Genomic DNA, 15,202 nt, shown 5'->3' with positions numbered 1-15,202 from the left:
TCGGCCGGGCGTCTGGAGGTAGCTCCCTCCGGGAGAATCGGGGGGGCTGTAGGCGCTCGTCCTTGGGGAGCGGGCAGCACCTTAAGCCCTCCCGTGGTTTCCCTTGGCTCCCCCCCCCCCCCGCCGTCCCAAGGCGGGCGGCGCTTCTTGCGGGCTAATCTTCCCCGCCGCTTTCCTCTTGCGCGCCCAGGGGAGCCGGGCTGGCCCTGGGGCAGAGAGTCCATGGTGCTGAATTAGCCCTTCTTGGGGATGCTAAACGGGAATCGTGGTTTGCAGCAGCCGTGAACGCAACACGGAGCACAGCAAACGATAAAGCGGCCGGCAGAGCAAGGACGTAAAGCGTGGTTCGAGGCGGAGGCAGCCGTGGTTTGAGGAGGGGGCGCGCGCTCAAGGCGACCCCGGCCAGGCGGTGGCTCCGCGCGCAGCCGCCCCCGCCTGCGCACCTGCTGCCGGTGTTGGCAGGTGGGGGCGGCGCGGGCGGGGGAGGAGGCCTCGGGGCGGGCGGCGTCATGGGCCGGCCTCCTGCCTGCCCCGCCCCGGCTCCGCCAGCGCCCCGCTCGCCTCCGGTGCCGCAGCCCTCTTGCGCGGCGCCGCTGCTGCTGCTGCTGCTGCGATGCTCCCGCGAGGAAGCAGCCGCTGAAGGATGAGCGCCGCTGCCCGCCGCCGGCCCTGCCTGCCCCGAGTCCCTCCGACCCCGACGGTGCTGCTGCCGCCGCCGCTGCTGCTGCTGCTGCTGTTGCTCCTGCCGCCGCCCGGCGCCTGGGGACTGCTGGCCAACCCCGGCGGTAAGCGCGCCCCGGCCCTTCCCCGGGCTGCGGAGCATGGGCCAGGAGGTGTCCCCCCCGCTCCCGCGCCTTCCCTGCGGGCGAGGATTTCGGTTCCCATCGCCTCCAGCCAACCGACGCGGGGGAGGGGGAGGGCGGGCAAGCCTCTCTCAGCCTCTCCCCTTTTCCCCGCCATCTGGCTCCGGCCTCCCCCTTCCTCTGTCCTGCCCGTTTCCTGGCTCTCCTCCCGGGGATGATGGGAACTCTAGTCCGAAGCATGCGGGAGACCCTATGCAGGCTGTCCTTTCCAAAGGCGCCCCCCTTCCTCCGCCGCCTTTAATCAACCCCCCGTTCTGCTTGCCTTGAAACGGGGCGCCCCAGCTGTTGGGGTCCTGCTTCCCCCTTTTTCCTCCAAGGGCTCCTTCCGTGTCAACTGTTGCCCCTTGAAACGCTTTGGGGGTTCGCTGGCCCCCTCCGGCCCACCTTTTCCTGCCCCCCCAGCAGCCCTGCCTTGATATTCTCTTCAGAGGTGGTCAGCCAGCCAGTGGCCAGAGAGCTGCCCCCCTCTTCCCATGACATCATTTCTCAAAGCTCTTGCCAACTTTCATCCTCCCCCCTTTCCAATCTCTGGAGAGTTTGTGCTAGAAGGTAATCCAGGGAGCGGAAGGGCCCCCCTGGACCCCCTGGAGGTTTGGGGGGGGCTGCTCAACCCAGGCAGCTGCTGCAGCCTTGCTTGGCCTTCCTCTCTCTCCGCCCGCTGCCCCCAGGGCTGAAAAACGCGGTCTAGCTGGTTGTGTTTGGGGAGGGGGGGGTCTTGTAAAGGATGAGATGGGTGACGTGGGGGAGGGGATCCTCTGGAGACACTTTGAGTGGCTGGCGGGTGACGCTTCTCTGACTCAGCCGTCGCCCCTTCCCCCCCCTCCCCCGACAAGGCTGTTTGGGGGCTGCCAGTTTGGGGGTGGCGGAGTTGGGAAAAGCTGAGAGCAAGAGCGGAGCAAACTTGGGGTGGCGGTGGTTAAAGGTGAACCCCTTCCTCTGAGAGTTTTGAGATCACTGCCCTCTCAGGGTCTCCCTGGCGTGGGTGAAGTTGGCGGGGGGGGGTGTCATTGGGCAGAGCTGCTTTGAGTTTGGCCCCGGAGGAAGCTGGAGGCAATTCTGCCAATTCCGCCCCTTCTGTCCTGTGCAGAGTCCATTGTCTGAAGTGGCTTTCCTTTTTGGACAGGAAGCGTTCCCCGCCTCTGGCTGGTTTCAGTGTGAGCGAGCGCTTCCTTCCCCTCCGCGAGGGGCTGTTTTGGGACCCTCCCAAACACGGTGCTTTCCCTGGGTGGAAAAATCCAATCTCTTCCCTGTTTGGCTCCTTCTCTGACTGGTTCTTGACTCTTAGCCTCCTCCAGCCATCTGGGGGGGCTGCAGGAGCCAGGCCGCTTTCCTAGGATCCCTAAAGGGGTTCTCTTAAGGGGGTCTTCAGATGGTTTGGGGGGTGGGGGTGGGGCTTTGGCTGAGTGCTAGAGCAAAGTCACCCCTGGCACGGCCTGTGTTATTTCACAGGACCTTTGCAAGCAGTATCAAATAGTGTGAATGGATCGATCTGAAGATGTCGTGTAAAAATGGGGGGGGCGGTCTTTGGCACTGGGGGCTTGGCCCCACATCACGCTCTTTCGGGAGGAAGGGAGCCAGGTTTCCAAGGCACCGCCTCTCTTTTCGCCACCCAGCGTGAAAATCCACGCAGGACAGGTGCAGATCTGGGTGGCAGCTTCCCACGGCGAACGTCGATATTTTCCCCAGCGAGTCTCAGAAATGACAGGCTGGCTTTGAATGAAGAGTGGGTTGTTTTTCCTTTCTGCAGGCAGCAGGCCTGAACTCCTCTCCACCCCCACCCCCAGGGCACCTGCTGGCTGGCCTTTGCTAAGCAGACCTTGGGGCCTGTTTTCTCTTCCCCCATCCTTTTTTTTTTTGCTTCTCTTCTTCTCTCTTCCACTGTTGGTGCCAAGAGAGGCCAGGTTTGGCCTTGGTGAGGTCTCATTCTGAGCAGATGGTGTAAGGGCCAGAATCAGCGCGGCTGTCCTGGAATAATCCTACGGCCGATTTGCAGACGTGCATGAAAACATCCTTCCGGACTCAAAAAACAGGACAACTTGTCAAGCCAGTTTGCTGTGGCCAACTTCCCATGGCCAGCTCATTGCTGGACAACTCACCCTGGGAGAACTTGCTGAAGAACAATTTAACAGTGCTATTTAGTTATTTAAAACCAATTTTAAAACTTTTGCCATTCCTATTTCACTCTTTCCCTCCTTTTTCACCCTTTCTTCAATTATCCTCTTCCACCATTTCTTTGATTTTAGTGTAACTCTTGTCCCGCAGGGAGTTATCCTGTGGCGAGTTGGCCACAGGTCAATTGGCTTGGCAAGTTGTCCATTCCAAGTCCGGAAGGATGTTTTCATGCAGGTGGCGAATCGAAATAGACCCTTCTGGGCTGAGCATCCAGGTTGCACCTGAGTTCTCTCACGTATAAAAGGCCTCCTTGTGTTTAGGAAGGCCGTCGGAGAGAAAAGAAGAGAGACCCAGGAGAGGACGGAGCCCACCTGACATGATGTGTCATTGAGTTCCTTAGGAAGGAGGATCTTTGGGGTGTCCACTTTGGGTAAGAGCCAGGGGTGGGATTCTACCGGTTCTGCCCAGCTCTATAGAACCGGTAGCTCTGAAGAGTAGCAGACACAGAACCGGTTCTGTGTTTGCTGCTGTTTGGCCTGCCTGCCCGCCCGGGCTCTTACCTGTCCTTTATTTCCTGCTTTTTCAACCTCAGCTGCTTTTTGCGGCACAGCTGAGGTTGAAAAAGCAGGAAAAAAGAGGGGTTTTCAAACGCTGTGCACCTGCACGCAGCGCTTTTCAGCTGTCCGGGTTGAGTGGCCTTCTTTCCCCCCCCCTCTGACCTGTGTGGGGAGGAGGAGTAAAGGCTCTGAGCTACGTGTTGGATGCTTGTGAAGATGCCGAGAGCATCCGTTAGACAGCCTCCTCCTCCTCCTCCTCCTCCTCCACCCCAAAGCCCCCCAGTTATGGGTCACCATAATCCCCGTAGCCCGATGGCTCTCCCCATCAGTCACCAGGCCGACCTGCCTGAGCCATATCCAAAGGGGTCCATCCCACATGCCGTTTAGGGCTGTGCAGAAACCTCTCGGTCCGTATGTGACCCGTGAGAAGGGAGAAGTTTTCCGGCAGGCAGAAACAGGAGGCAGATGTTTCCTTCTGTCTCGTGGCCGTTCCGTGTTTGCCGATAAACCTGCTTTTCTGGAAATCTTTTCTCCAGTGGTCAGAGGTCCGCAGGCTGGGAAACATTCCAATGACTTGCCGATGACTGACAGGATTTGCACGCTAGGGAGGTGTGTTGTTGTTTTTCAGGGGCCCCGTGCCAGCGGTTGGCATTCTGCCTTTTGTTGGGCTAAAGTCTCCCTTGGGCGAGACTCTTTCCCCCCAAAACAAGGCTGGCTGAAGTGGGTGTGGGGAAGGAAGGGACCACCAATGCGCTGCAGACGGAGCCAAAGTCAGCGAAGGGGGAAGTCCACCTTGGGATGCATCCTGTGCGGGAACTGGTGGTGTTTTTCTCGCTTTGTTTTTCTCGTTCTGTCCATCCCGGTAATTTTGGGGCACATTTATTCAAATGCCAGATGCTAAAATAAAGGGACGGTTGGGATCCTCAGGTGTGTTGCAGGAAGAACTAAACCCCGATAACTCTCTGCCTTTTGGGAACTATGGGTGATCCAGGTGTTCCCCATCATCTTCCTAGACAGAGGGTTGTTGTTGTTTTTTTGGGGGGCCTGAGCTGGGATGAGGCATCGGGCGTGGGGGCCTTGCTCTCTTCATCGCATCCCAGTTTGCTGGTTGGGCATAAAAGAGAGCAACGAGGCTCGGTCCCAAATGCCAGGGAGTTCATTTATTTTAAAAAGTACATTTGGCTCTCCCAAGGTTTGTTGGCAAGGATTTAGGGCTCTCTGGAGCTCCCCGTGCAAAGGAATCAAAAATACGCAGAGACGTTTCTTACCAAAGTTTTTACTGACTTTATTCCTTTGCACTGCGATGCTGAGGACCAGGCACCACGGAGGCCTTTCTTGCCCCCTCTGTAGTTACCGGATCTTCTGGAATAATCCTTTAAGCAGACTAAACAATTCCCCTCCCTTCTACCCCTCCCCACCCGCTGCAAAGTTCCTGTCCCTACTTCAGAAACCAGTTCTAATCTAGAGTGGAAATTTGGCTCGTATCCATCAGCCATCCTCTTAGCTGTGCCTATCTTGGTTTCAAGGACAAAGCCAGGAATAGGGGCCCAGCCCGGGGACTCTTTTTAGGGCTCGTGAGGCGTCAGACAACCGGTTTCGGGAAACGGTGTAGCAAAATGTTCGGCATTTCCGCATGCGCAAAAGAGGTTTGATTTTTGCTAGAAAATCCTTATGCGCACGCCGGTGCGTTTCTGCTCTTGTTTATACCCCCAACTTCAATTCCTGTGAATTTTGGTGCGCTTGCAGAGTTGGGTTCTTGTTCGGCAGTTTTGAACTCGGCTCCTGGCCGGTGGTACCGGAACCCCTGCTGCTTCCCCCCACCTCTGACATGACTTCGTTGTAGTTGTTGATGTTGTGCTTCGACACAAGTCAATTTTTCCTTCTGAGGCCTGGCACTCCTGGAGCTCACCAGACAGTCCTCTCCCAGGCCTGTTGGCTGCCTCTTTCCGTCCCCTCGCAGCCCCAGGAGGGGCTTAATTTGCTAAGGGAGACAGACCCAGCCGAGGCAGAGGGGAGCGGGTGGCTGGAGACTCCGATGGGGAGAGGCCAAGTGACGGAGGGCGAAACCTGTCTTGGTCCGTCGTCCCCGTGACTCCCACCAGCAGCAGAGGGCCAGGCACTTCCCTTGCCTGGGGACATCCAGTGGGAATGACTGGCGTGGATGACCTCCCAGCTTGTCCAAGAAGGCAGAGGTCACGTGAGGTTGTCTATATCTCTGCTGAAAGATATTAGCTTCTTAGGCTGTGGAACGTTTTGTGCAAATGGTAGAGAACGTCTGAATACACGCAGCAGAGATTCCAGGAACGGTGTGTGTCTCTAAACCCTTAAAACTGCAGCCAGACCTGCTGGGATCACTGAAGGTTAGCTTGTCCTTCCTTCCTTCCTTCCTTCCTTCCTTCCTTCCTTCCTTCCTTCCTTCCTTCCTTCCCTTTCCTTCCTTCCTTCCTTCCTTCCTTCCTTCCTTCCTTCCTTCCTTCCTTCCTCCCTCCTTTCCTTTCCTTTCCTTTCCTTCCCTTACTTCCCTTCCCTTTCCTTCCTTCCTTCCTTCCTTCCTTCCTTCCTTCCTTCCTTCCTTCCTCCCTCCCTCCCTCCCTCCTTTCCTTTCCTTTCCTTTCCTTCCTTACTTCCCTTCCCTTTCCTTCCTTCCTTCCTTCCTTCCTTCCTTCCTCCCTCCCTCCCTCCCTCCCTCCCTTTCCCTTCCCTTCTTTCCTTTCCTTTCCTTTCCTTTCCTTTCCTTTCCTTTCCTTTCCTTTCCTTTCCTTTCCTTTCCTTCCTTCCTTCCTTCCTTCCTTCCTTCCTTCCCCCTCTCTGCCTGGCAGAGAGGCCATCAATAATTCAGAGCTCTCAATGTTCCAGGAAGACATTTTGCCACGTTGGCAGCCAGCCTGAAAGCAGGAAACCTTTTCTGGTGGCCCAACCCAGAGAACAGCAGGGACGAATGACCCAGGAGGAGAGGCAGCTCCTGGAAGAGGAAGGTGTTCCATCCGGGGTCAGATATTTCATGCTTTATTTTATTTTTTTAGGTGTTTTTATCTCCTAATTAAAAACACCCAAAAAATCATAACGGGGCAGGGCAGGGAGAGAAAGGGTGCAAAGGGATTTAGCTTGATGTGTAGGCAGTTGTTTCAGTTTGTCTTTTTGAGATGATGGGACCCACGTTTTTTGGCCAATAAGAAAACTCTCTCTGGGGTGGGGGGCGTATCTTTGCTGGGGGAGAGGGGAGAGCAGGCGGTCCAACACCGGTCAGGGAGCCTCCGGCTGGCAAAATCACAAAGCATCAGAAATGATCCAGGGCAGCTCGGCCTTCTCTGAGGTGACCTGAGCCGTCTTATCTTTGGGAGGTAACCAGCGGCCCCTTTGAGGTGGCTGTCAGGAGGCGCAAAGGCGGCTTGTGCAAACATGGCAAGCAGTCATTGGGCCCCCCACCCCGAGAAATGTCCTGGGTGAATGCATGAGCGTTGAAGGGCCTCCCTTTTCGCTCCCTCCTTTGATCGCCAGGTCGAGGTGACCAAAGGGAGTTTCTCTGGGCTCCTTTGTGAGGCGTGGCGGGGGAGGGGAGAGCTGCCCTGGGCGATCGTTGGCTCAGCCTGGGACGCCCGTCACGCGGGGGGAGGGAGGATACGGGGTAGATGGGGCCACCTCAAAATAGCTCCTCAACTTCAAAGGCTCAATTTTTAAGGGCTGGCCATGTTTGTGCAGAGCAGAGGATTGTCCCTGTCTTAGTGGGGGAAGGGGTTTCATTTTGGATCTCTTTCCTCCCCACAAATGCCCCCCCCTTTCCCTTCTGGGATGACTTCTGTCCAGGAAGCCTTCTAGAGACCTGCCAAGTTTGGGGGATCCTTCCTTGGTTGCTTCCCTCTCTGGGGTCCCTTATGTTTGAAGCAGGGGGGTGCAGAGAGCAGTTGGCTGAGGAGTCCCTGGTCAGTTTGGGACAAACCCTGGCCAACCAGCTCTGCCTGACCAGGTCCCTGCCTCTTTCAAGGCCTCAGCCGGACCCAAGGCAGCACTGGCTCCCGATGGACAGCTCCCCAAATTGGTTGGATCCCTTTTAGAGTCAAGTCCCCTCTTTCAGTCCGTGAAATGTCTTTTGTGGGTCCTTCCTTTGGGGTCACCTTGGTGAGTGCAAATTTCAAGGTTGGTTCAGAAATTGTCTTCTTCTTCTTCTTCTTCTTCTTCTTCTTCTTCTTCTTCTTCTTCTTCTTCTTCTTCTTCTTCTTCTTCTTCTTCTTCTTCTTCTTCTTCTTCTTCTTCTTCTCCTCCTCCTCCTCCTCCTCCTCCTCCTCCTCCTCCTCCTCCTCCTCCTCCTCCTCCTCCTCCTCCTCCCTTTTCTAAAATCAGTTGCTTTATTTCCTTCTTTGCACGGCTCGGTCACTCCCTGGCAGTGCCTGGGCAGATAAGAGGTGGCATGGTTCCCTGCGCGGCTGCTTCTTTTTGGAGCTGAGAGTTTTGGTGCCCTCGGCCTCTTCACAGCTGCTTCGGACAGCCAGGGCAGAAAGTCCGGCCAGCGGCTGGGGTGGGGTGGGGGGCTCCAGGGTTTCTGTCTTTGGCTGCTGCTTTGCTGCTTGCAAACAGTTTGGCTTCCCTATCCTGGCTGGGCAGGACCCGCCTTTCCTCCAAGGGCCAACGGAGCAAGGAGAAAAACAAACTTCTTGGGTGACTCTGTTGGCCAACTTTGCCACTGTTTCCTTGAGCAGAAACAGGTGACCTGAGATGTGATGTGGCAGGGCAAGCAGGAGCATCTGGTCCTCCCGGCCTTCCTTTCCTGCTTCTCCTCCAAAGCCCAAACCTTGGCATCCCGTCGCCTATGGTTTCTGTTTGGTTTTGCCAAAGCCATGGAGGGCAGGCTTTGGGCAGCTTCTCTGGGGCCATGGGGAGGGAGGGAGGCCCAGGTGAGTTGGCCCCATCACCAGACTCTTCCAGGGAAATCTTTGGCATCTCGCTTGGCATCTGATGGGCAGCCAATGTGTTCCCTGGCATCAAGCTCCTTGGAGGGCCGTGTTGTGGTTCACCACGAGCAGGTGCGGACGGCTGAGGTCTCGGAGAGCGAGGACTCGGATGAGGGTCAGGGAGGGGGCCAGGACCATCAGGGGTGCTGTCTTTGGAGATCGTGGAGGCTGGCAGCACTGATGAAGAGGCCCCCGAGGAGCCTGTGCCAAGTGCATGCGCGTGCAGGTCTGCTCGAAGAAAAGAGCAGCTGCAGCAGCACAGGCGACTCAGGATAAAAGCCAGCCCTCGGAGGTGGGGATTCTTTGCAGGAAGCAACAAAGCTTTTGCACTTCAAGTCTTGCAGAAGTTTGGGCTATCCTGGTTTGTGCTTGGAGACTTTTGGTTTGCAATATTTCCTGGCAACTTAATCTCGTGCTTTTGGCATCCTTGAGCAACCTCGGCAAGGCTTGTTCTTATCAGAGACAAGTAGTTTTCATAGCGGAATTCGCAGAGAAGCATTAAAGAGTTTCACTTTTATCCCCTGCTTGGTGTTTGTTTACAGGGAACAAGGTTTGGGTCAGAACAGGCTGGATCGCTCGGTGCCTCGAGTCATTTTGCTTCTCTGCTCCTGGGTTATTGCTTCACTCTAGCTTACTTTCTGGGTGGGGGAAGATTAATCTGCACACTCCCCCTCCCTTCTGCATGGAGAGAGAGGTTTGAATCGGGCCACCTGGCGGCTGAGTTTCCAAACTGCAGACCGAGGTGACTGGAAGAGGCCAGGCTGTGTGAGCCTGATTTGTACACACCTCTCCGCAACGCCCTCCCTCCTACCAGGCCTGTGGTTGCGGATGGCCCATGTCCAAGCAGGCGCTGGGAGGCCTCCTCGTGAGAAAGAAGCAACTTCCACTCTTTTTCTTTTCTTTTTGTGGCCCAGAGGAAGCTAACTGGTTTGCAGGGAGCGGGGCCAGGGAGAATCTGCTAAGGAAGGGCACCCATCTAGGTCTCTCGGCCGGGTTGGGCAGCCAGACGCTGCCCGTCTCGGAGGGAGCAACTGTCCTGCCTTTTGAACTGCAGAGCTGTGTCCCCGGCACCTGGACTGCACCCTTCAGCGGCGGAAGGAGTGTCCCCTGGGGTCCCACGCCTGCGGCTCCTGCCTGCCCCAGTTTGTAGAAGACAGAGAGGGGAGATGCGTAGCCAGGAAAGCAGCACCCGAAGGTAAAGGGAAGGGGAGGGGTATCCCCGAGGCCCCCTCTGCGCTTTGGCCTGCCTGGCGGGGGAGTGGTCTCCGGGGTGCGTCCCCCTTGTTGCATGGTGGGCGTGGGGCTTTATCTGAACGGCACCAACTGCAGTGAGCAGAGGGCTGGACTAGAGGACCTCTAAGGCCCCTTCCCGATGCTGTGGCTCGGCAGACCACGGGGCGCTTGTGTTCTGCCTGCTCCCCCTTAGAAGGCGAGGCGTGGTGTGGGAAGGGAGGGCGGAACAGGCAGCTGGCACACGGGGGGAGGAGCCGCTTCTGCCGTGACTTGGTGCCAAGCGGCTCCAGATGGTGGGTTATACAACAGCTCCCTCGCGAAGGGGTTGTTTTTCTCGGCCCCTCGATGGAAGACACCCCCCGCTCCCTTAAAACAGGGGAGGCCTGAGGCTTCTCTGCCCCCTGTGCCAGGCAGTTGCCTCCGTTTCTCAACCTGCTTGCTGAAATGGTTGCAAATTGGTTAGTTTGAAATTGTAAGTTTGGGGAATTTTTTTTTGCTTCTTTCGCTGAGTGTCCTTCCTGTGGGCCCCTCCCTCTCCAGGGCGAAGCTCTCTGGTACCCAACCTAGAAGAAGAGATTGACTTGGTGTCCGATGCGCTCTCCAAGCAGGAGAAGGGGCCTCTGCCCCACGGCCAGGAAGGTACGGCTGCCCCAGGCCCAGGTGGCTCCCCCCTTGCCTGGCATAGAGCAGGGAGACCATTGTTAATTTTGCAAGGGGGGTGTGTGTCTCTCCTTCCTCTTCCTCCTTCTCTCTGTGCCAATTGGCTCTTCTTCCTCGCCCAGGGACCCCGCTCCCCGCTGGTCCCCACTCCAAGAATGGGGCATCAAAGGCAGAGTCTTCGCAGAGCGGCCGGCGGGGATGGCCAGATACATCGTCCCACCCACCCCGCACCGAGCTGGTCCACAACCCCCCAGTAGAGTCGACCCACATCTCTACCAACGATGCCCTTGTCCTCGGTGAGCCTCCGCCCAACCTGAGAAAATAATTGGTGGGGAGCAAGACCTCAAGATGCTAGTCCTCAGCTGTAGGATGTCTTGGGAAGGCTATCCCATCTTCAGTGGCCACCTATCTTTGGGGGAGAGGGTTCAGCTGTAAGAGGGCCTGGGGCGGGTGGGGTATCCGACTGCCCTTCCCTCTTCCAAGCCTCTGTCCTCCCTTGCAGGGTTGATCGTCAGCTGCACGGCTGCAGGAGTGGCGGCTCTGGTAGTGGCTACGATCTGCTGGTGCAGGCAAGTCCTCCGTGGGATGCCCTTGGGCACCGGGGCACAGCAGCGGGCAGAGGGGGGGGCAACTGACTTCCTTCAAGTCACAGACTTGAGATCCGCCCCAGAGCCCTTCTGCGCTTCCTCCAAATGGAACCTCCCTGGCATCAGCAGTCTATCAGAGGAGGATGCTTTGGGGCACCCCTGCCAGCGGTTGTGTTGCTTCCTTCACGGACGTCCTCCTCTCCCCGCAGGCTGCAGAAGGAGATCCAGCTTGCCCAGAAAGCAGATTATCCAGCCAATAAGCTGCCCCAACTCCCTCCCTATGACAAGCTCTCTGTAAGTGCGCCCCTTGGCATGGTGTGCCGGGTGGGTGGTGCCCAGTTCTTCGGCCAGCCCTGGCTCTTTGGGGTGGCCTTGTGCCCAGCTTCTCTGTGAGCCTGGCTCTGCTGGTGGCAGGGAGCTCTCTGGGCCCCATCTGGGCCTGGCGCGTTGGCACCAAGGCCAGGGAAGGGCCTTCTGTCCCCCTCCGGGTGCGCAAAGTGCCACCTGCTCCGGGGACGCCATGTTGGTGGTGCCTGTTTTGCTAGTAGGACATGCTCTGAAGTGTGGGCGTCCTCCCTTCTTCCTCTTTCCTTCTAGCCTGGCGATCAGAAGCTGGCACAGAGTGCCCAGATGTACCACTATCAGCACCAGAAGCAGCAGATGCTCTCTATGGAAAAGTGCGTCTTTCATTGCGGTGATGGGTTGCAAAGCACTTCAAGAGGGTCGGGTTTCTCTGCCCTCGTCCTGGTTTCTCCTTTGACCCACCTGTGAATAGGGTCCAGAAGCTGGGTGGGGAAGAGGCCAGGGGCTCCTTTGGGCGAGGCTGAAAAGAGCTGGCACCTCTGCCCGCTTCTGTCTCTGCTTAGCTGGGGGACACAAAGCTGATTGTCAGCCGGGGGCTTTCTAAACAGGTTGGCAGCCTTGAAAAGCGTCAGGTAAGCGAGGAACCCCTGGAGGAAATAAACCTCTGGCAGTCAGGGGTGGAGGAGGTGAGGCGTAGGGATTTGACAGCCAAGCAGTATCAGGGCCTCTGCCCATTCACCCCCTTTTATTTCTTGGGGCACCCCCAAACAAGCTCTGGCCCAGAAGCTCCACAGAAAAGGCTTCGGGTTGAGATGCTCGCAGTTGTGCCTCAGCTTTGGCCGGAGGTTTTGAAGCCAAAATCTCAGCTGGTGGGGCAGTTAGCTTGGCACGAGGTGGGCTCCAAAGGGAGCAGGTGAGGCAGGGCACCTCACTCCATTTGCCCCCTTTTCCCCCCTGGAAATCTGTAGGCATAAGGAGGAAACCAAAGCTCCGGAACCCGTCTCCTCGGACGAAGAGAATGAAGACGGAGACTTCACGGTCTACGAGTGCCCCGGCCTGGCCCCGGTAGGTGTCTCTCTCTCTCTCTCTCTCTAGGTGGGGAGGGGGCACAGGCCTCACCCCCACCCCTCCACTGCCTTGCCCTGTTTCTGAAGGAGGAAGCAGGGCAGACCGCTGGGGTTGGCGCATCCTTGGAGCAGGTCGGAGAGACGGGAAAGGAAACGGCTTCCAGGGATCTCCTATCCCTGCCGTGGGGAGTCCGGTTCTCACGGGTTGTGAGGCTGCCCTGCCTGGCGTGAATCCAAGCGGGGACTTCCGTGCCCGGAGCACCGTCCTTGCCGGGCAGTGCTATTCCACTCCTCCAGGCAGTGAATGTGTGACAGTTGTCTCTCTCTTTCTCTCCCTCTCTCTCCCTTTCCCTCTCTCTCTCTCTTCCTCCCTTGCTGGCCGCTGCAGACTGGAGAGATGGAAGTGAAAAACCCGCTTTTCGATGACTCCACTCTGCCCCCAAAGCAGCACCCCTGACCGGGAACTGTGGACTGTGCACAAGACCGGCCCGAGGGCTGCCTGACCAATGGCTCTCCTCTGCCCTCCTCCTCCTCCTCCGCAAATTCTTGGCTGAAATAAACCTGCCGTTTTGACAACTCGCTGCTGCTTGCGCTCGGCTTCGCCTTCTCCCCTGCACCGGCCCTTCTCCCGCCTGGCTCCCAGATGTCGGATGTCGGTGAAGCGGCTTTGTGGACTTTCTGGACTCCAGAGGGAAGCGGGGGCCTGCCCACCTCCTGCCCCCACAATTCCTGCCAACCTTGGGCAGGGCAAGACTTGCCATGCAAAAAGCAGAATTCAGAATGGGGTGGGCTTCTCTTTTCTCTTTCCTTGTTTTGCAGCCCCCCCACCCCCCAGGTTAAAACCCCGGGGCTGGGGGAGACCTTGATGCTCGAGGCTTCTCTCTTTGGGAGGGAGCTGCAGCTTCAAAGGAGAGGAAGTGTTCGGACAGGCCCTTCCCCGCCCGGCCAGTTGAGATGACTTGGGAAAGAGGTCCGTGTGCCCGTTGAACAGGTGGGAACCTGAGGCTGGATAAGGTGCATCTCCCCGTGTAGTAAGTCCAGGTCCATTTTATACCGTTTTCAGGACTTTCCCAAAAGAACTGCATTTTGAGGTGGCTGGGGGTTCATTTGCAGGCTTGGTGGGCAAAATTTTAGTTCTCAAAATGTCAAGGAATGGAAGGAATGTTACAAAACAGCGTTAAGGTCTGCAGAGTGACCTGTCCAAAGATGGGGAGGCCCAGAGCTTCTTCCATTGGGGCAGGCAGACTTCACCCCTCAATTCTCTCTGGGTGCGCCCACTGTTTTGCCAGTGTGGTGCCCCCTCCTCGCCCTGGCCCAACGTGAAGGGAGGCGACTTCTATTCTGCCTCCTTGGGCTTTTCCGAGGATTTTATAGCTGTCTGCCAAGACTGGCTGACCAAGAGCTGGGATGCCATTGAGCCAAGTTATCTTTTCTTTTTCATTACAACCAGATCCAGAAGGTTGACTTGTTTTATTTCATACCAAATTCAGAAAGTTTCCAAGGTATTTCAGAAATTCCACCATTAAATGGGATGGGTGTTGAAGGGGGAAGAATGAGATTCTTGGTCACCTGTGTTGTCTGCTTTCGGAAGACGCGATATTCCAAGCACTTGATCTCCCCACCCCTCAAGAATTGTGAGGAGGGGATGAGTTGTGTCAAAGGCAACCATCAAGGCTGATTCCTACCCCCCCATCTTCGCAAATCCAAAGATATTCATAAACCACCTGGGTAGCTGTAACCTATTTCTCCTTGCCCCTGCTGTGAGGTCTAGAAACTTGATGGAAAACAATAAAAGGAAAACAAGGTTTCCTGCTCGGATGCATAAGTGAAGTTTGCAAAGGGGCATCTGTTCATGCAATTGGACTAATGGATCGTGGTGCAACTCGCAAGCAGCTTCTTGGAAGTTGGCACCGTGCAAAGTAGGGTGAGTTGGCAGGGCAGAGGGTGGATATTTTATTTTATTTTGGAGATTTGCCAACAGGCTCAAGAAATCGTGTTTGGGGTGCTTTAGAGTTGCATGAGGAGATTTCCCTACCCTACCTGCACCTCTATAAGTTTTTTGCCAAGATGCCCCCACCTTCCCATCAGTGTCTCAAAGAGGGTTTTCTTGGGCCTGAATGGAAGGGCTGGAAACTGCAACCAGAGGGGCCCCCCAAGCCTCCATCTGCTGGGACCCTCGGCTGCCCCCCCCTATCTGAATCAGAAGAGGGGCTTTTTGGGGGGAGGGGGTAGCCAGATATCAGCCAGAGCAGCCATCTTTGTAAGCCGAGAAGAAGAGTCCTGTGCTGCACGACGAAGAGCTATCAGGGCTGTTTCCAAAGCAGTTTTGGGGTGGGGGGGATGGGGGAGACCCCTCTGTTTTTTTGAGTTTGCACAGCACTTTTGCACTTATCCCGCTGAGTAGTTTACTCCTTTTGTATTTCCAAAGAAGAAGCTGCACACAAGGGACGGAGACCTGAACTCGGAGCTACAAGTTCCGAGTTGCCTCCTCCTCTACTGCTTGGACTGTGTCCGTTGCTAATACGGAGGGAAGGAGGGAGGGAGCGAACAGTTTATCCTCCAGCCTTGCTCCAAGTGGGGGGGGGCTCTAACGGTGGCCCCAGAGCTGCCAGCTCTTAGAGCCCAGAAGCGATAGCGGGCTGGGCCGGGGCGGGGAGGAGAGAATGCCACACAGGGATCGTTTATTTTTTCTTTTCTTGTTTCGTTATTTTTGTTTCCAGACCTGTATGGACTGTGTTTAATAAATTTTATTAAACGACCAATTCTCAAGCTAGATCTCTGATGCTTCTTTGGTGCCCTGTGGTTTTAAAGGAACTGTTTTCCTCCTGAATTTAGGGCTACCTTAAAAGAAACATATGTCTGTCCTCACGGCGT

General features: G+C 56.4%; 1 protein-coding gene across 2 annotated transcripts; it reads left to right on the top strand.

The window, feature by feature from the left end:
* The first annotated feature begins 543 nt into the window (after window positions 1-543).
* On the top strand, window positions 544-15,097 carry NPDC1 (neural proliferation, differentiation and control 1). 2 transcript variants are annotated; one of them, XM_026712357.2, is made up of 9 exons: window positions 544-785; window positions 9,533-9,673; window positions 10,252-10,350; window positions 10,494-10,667; window positions 10,874-10,940; window positions 11,168-11,252; window positions 11,556-11,635; window positions 12,230-12,326; window positions 12,717-15,097. In XM_026712357.2, exons 1-9 carry the CDS (start codon window positions 644-646, stop codon window positions 12,783-12,785), a joined length of 954 nt encoding a protein of 317 aa, XP_026568142.1. In that variant the 5' UTR covers window positions 544-643; the 3' UTR covers window positions 12,786-15,097. The 2 variants fall into 2 exon arrangements, with proteins under 2 accessions (XP_026568142.1, XP_087770560.1); XM_087914434.1 differs by having other exon boundaries at window positions 546-785; window positions 10,222-10,350.
* Window positions 15,098-15,202: the final 105 nt, after the last annotated feature.

This window comes from Pseudonaja textilis, chromosome 17 (genome assembly GCF_049901715.1).
Source record: "Pseudonaja textilis isolate UNSWEBS1 chromosome 17, rPseTex1.2, whole genome shotgun sequence".
Classification (NCBI taxonomy): Eukaryota; Metazoa; Chordata; class Lepidosauria; order Squamata; family Elapidae; genus Pseudonaja; species Pseudonaja textilis.
The sequence above is the reverse complement of the archived record's forward strand: the minus strand, read 5'-3'. Positions and strand labels throughout refer to the sequence as shown.